This window comes from Trachymyrmex septentrionalis, unplaced genomic scaffold (assembly GCF_001594115.1).
Source record: "Trachymyrmex septentrionalis isolate Tsep2-gDNA-1 unplaced genomic scaffold, Tsep1.0 scaffold36, whole genome shotgun sequence".
NCBI lineage: Eukaryota > Metazoa > Arthropoda > Insecta > Hymenoptera > Formicidae > Trachymyrmex > Trachymyrmex septentrionalis.
In genome coordinates this window covers 651,311-654,678 of record NW_017305525.1, presented here as the reverse complement: position 1 = coordinate 654,678, position 3,368 = coordinate 651,311, and the positions used below count along the sequence as shown (strand labels likewise).

General features: G+C 32.2%; 1 protein-coding gene across 1 annotated transcript in view; it reads left to right on the top strand.

Moving 5' to 3' along the window:
• The window catches only part of LOC108750341 (chromatin assembly factor 1 subunit A-like), a 19,538-nt gene that overhangs the window by 1,493 nt on the left and 14,677 nt on the right, over positions 1-3,368 (top strand). Inside the window, exons 3-5 of the mRNA XM_018489731.1 lie at positions 30-181; positions 257-681; positions 760-926. Of these exons, the coding sequence (XP_018345233.1) occupies positions 30-181; positions 257-681; positions 760-926 (744 nt within the window). The remainder of the gene's footprint in view (positions 1-29; positions 182-256; positions 682-759; positions 927-3,368) is intronic.

Genomic DNA, 3,368 nt, shown 5'->3' with positions numbered 1-3,368 from the left:
TATATTAATTCATTTATATTATATGCTAGGAGAAAGAAAAAAAACGGGAGGAGGAAAAAGCAAATCGGCGAATGGAGAAAGAAGAGAAGCAGAGAGAAAAAGAAGAAAAAGAAAGAATCGAAAAAGAACAAAAGAAAAAGGAGAAGGAATTAAAGGAACTTAAGAAACAAATGGAGATCGAGTAAGAACAATTGTATTTTACTGTGCATTTTGTGTTCTACACTTTCTTTTATATTAAAAAATCATTTATTTCTAGACAAAAACAAAAAGAAAAGGAAGCGAAAGAAGAAGAACGGAAAAAGCGAGAAGAAGCTAAGGAAGAAGAGAAAAGAAAGAAAGAAGAGGAACGACTGGAAGCCGAACGCAAGAAGCAGAAAGCTGCCTCGAATTTTGCGAGCTTTTTTGTTTCTAAAAAGCAGGAGGTTAAATCGGTGGAGGAAGAGAGTGTTATCAGAGTGAAAAATTTTATGCCTTTTGAAATAAAAGCTGACATGAGAATCGCACCGATTTGTCGAAGAAAGTTGACTGAACATGATAAATTATTGTTTGATAACAAATGTAACGTAGATTTAGATAAAATTGAATTATATCTCGAAGACATTAAAAAAGGAAGAATACTGCCACGTACTTCTTCCAAAACGTGGCCATTGGAAACAAAAGAAGATGAAGTTATCCTACTAGGTAAAAATCACGTTTATGATATGTAAATTTCTTAATACAATTTGTAAAATATTTTAATGAATTTAATTGATTGTGCAGACGATGACAATGACAGCAGTTCCAACATTATAACGAACACGCATAACTTGGAGAAGCACCGGCCGAAATTACTGCAATTCAACGAAAATCGCCGTCCTCCGTATTGGGGTACATGGCGAAAACGAAGTAGCATCATAAGTTCCCGGCGACCGTTTGCAAAAGACAAGGTAAGAATTAATAATATGGTTTTTATACAAATACTTTTTAATGCAATTATTTATTTTGAGATGTTAATTATTGAATATTAAAATAGCCAGTATTTGTACAAAAATATCTGTCTTCGATAATTACGATTGTATTAACAATTTTAATTGTTAATTTTTACAAAGAACATTTTAAACGATGTGAAACATACGAAAAATACGATATAAAATAATGCATTTTTTTGTAATTTTATTCTATACGACGTTGATAACAATTTTTTATCGAAGTAACGTTAACTGCCGTCAATAAAGACTAGTCGCACTAATACTAGGTGAGTGAATCTCATTCATTTCAATGTAATTTTGGTTTATTACACTAATTTTGTTTTCTAGTATTCGAAAAAAATTTCTGGCATTATCTTAACTTATAATCTCTTGATTATCTTAACGACATTTATGATACTATTTCATTAGAATTAATACTAGTGGTAGCTCTTGAATAGAGATACAAATAAGTGTATTATAACTTCAAGGAAGATTAGCCGCCGAAAATATTTAAAAAAATCAATCTACATCATTAAATTGGCAGAAATTATCTTATTATCTTTATATAGAATCAGTTTAAGTACTTTATTTGTCGATTATGTAGAAATTATGTCATAGATGTCTTGTGTCTTTAGTGATAAACTTTGGCTTGCTTTCTTAGTTAAAAAGAAATTTTAAAAGACGAGAGGAGTCTTAAATTTCTGATGGTAAAACATTTATCTTGCCGCTACGTAATCCTCTAGCCCCGAGAAACAATGGGTATGCATTTTTCCGGTGCACTTTACGATGCTTGGCCAGATGATCGCTACGTGCAAATTTTTTCGAGCATGTCTCGCACGAGTATGGTTTAATGCCTGAATGCGATCGTCGGTGCCTCGCCAGCTCATCCGATCGACTGAAACGCCATACGCAACCGGTCCAAGTGCATGCGAACGGTTTCTCGCCAGTATGTCGGCGTAAATGAGCTTTCAAATGAGATGCTTTGGCATATACCTAAAATGAAAAGAAATAAATTATATTTTAACTAGAACTCAATTTTTAATAGAACTCTTCTTAAAAGAGAGTCAATCTAAAATTCATTAAAATCTTTCAGAAAAATTCGATTATGATAAGATGATTTTAATCACAGATTGTAATTATTTTTATTTTTTAAAAGACTATATGGAAAAAATGGTTTTGCTGAAAATAATTGTATTGAGTCATTAAAATAATTATATAAAACACTTAAGCGTTGATGACAATGCTCTAAAAAGTTTTAACATTCTAACAATTAATTTGAACGTTCTACATAATTCTTTTGGTGGTCGAAACAAAATTATTTTCAGATTTATATAGTTAGCTTAAACTATTTTTAGATACTTCAGCAGAATTGTTCTTTCCATATATTGAACATGAAATAACTAATAATATAGCTGACAAATAAATCTCGTAAAGTCTCAAGATTACTTTTAAACATCCTTGATAAGTACATGGGAAGCATCGATCTTCGGACGCATTTGCTAAACTACGATTAGTGTAATCGTGGGTTGCTAAAGCGGCAGTAGCTGCTGATGAGATTAGGAGATTGTCGTTTAACTGGTTGTTGTTATAATCTGCAATTAAGATGCATTTTAATTGTCTTTATGTATAATTATTAAAATAATGATTTTAGATAGTATAGTCTTGCTATTTTAAACAATATAGTCTCATTATTCTCTTCTTTTCACGTCGCAATCGAAAAATCCTTATTCCTTTAATGCTGACGTTATTTTGGTCTTAAAATGTACCTATCGTATTTGTTCCTAATGTGTTTTCCAACGCTCGTAAATCGATGCCAAGTACTAGTAATGGTTCTTCACATTGTGGCATCTGTTGTGGATTCGACAGAGGCGGTAGATGCAAAAATCCTTCGCATCCTGCAGTGCACAATGGTGTTCTTTCCGGAAGACCGGAGTTCCAGCTCTTCTCTAGACACCAGTCCAGCTCTGAATCCAATTCACCCAATTCGCTAAAATAACCTGTGATTATTAAGCACACATTTTTAAAAAAAGTCTGTATTAGAAGATTCTCGGAGCATAAAATCTAGAATTTTTTTCTAATGAAAGTCTAAGCAGATCTCACAATAAACGAGAATAACGTTGCATTATGTTGAACTTAGTTGCAGTCTGGTTTTATATATATATATATATATATATATATACACATACATATGTACATATATAATATATAAAGTATTTGTTTATAAAAAAGGTGTACCTGACGATGTAGGGGTATTGGTAGTCGACCAATCGTTCCAAGATGATTGCGGAGAATAAGTTAAGTCAGTATAGCAATCTGTCGGATTTATTATGTTTAATTGATTGTCGATTCCGAAGTCGTCGCTGAGCGTACTCAAGATTTCGTAATCGCTAGGTAGATTCGTCTTGGTCGGGGAAAATAGCT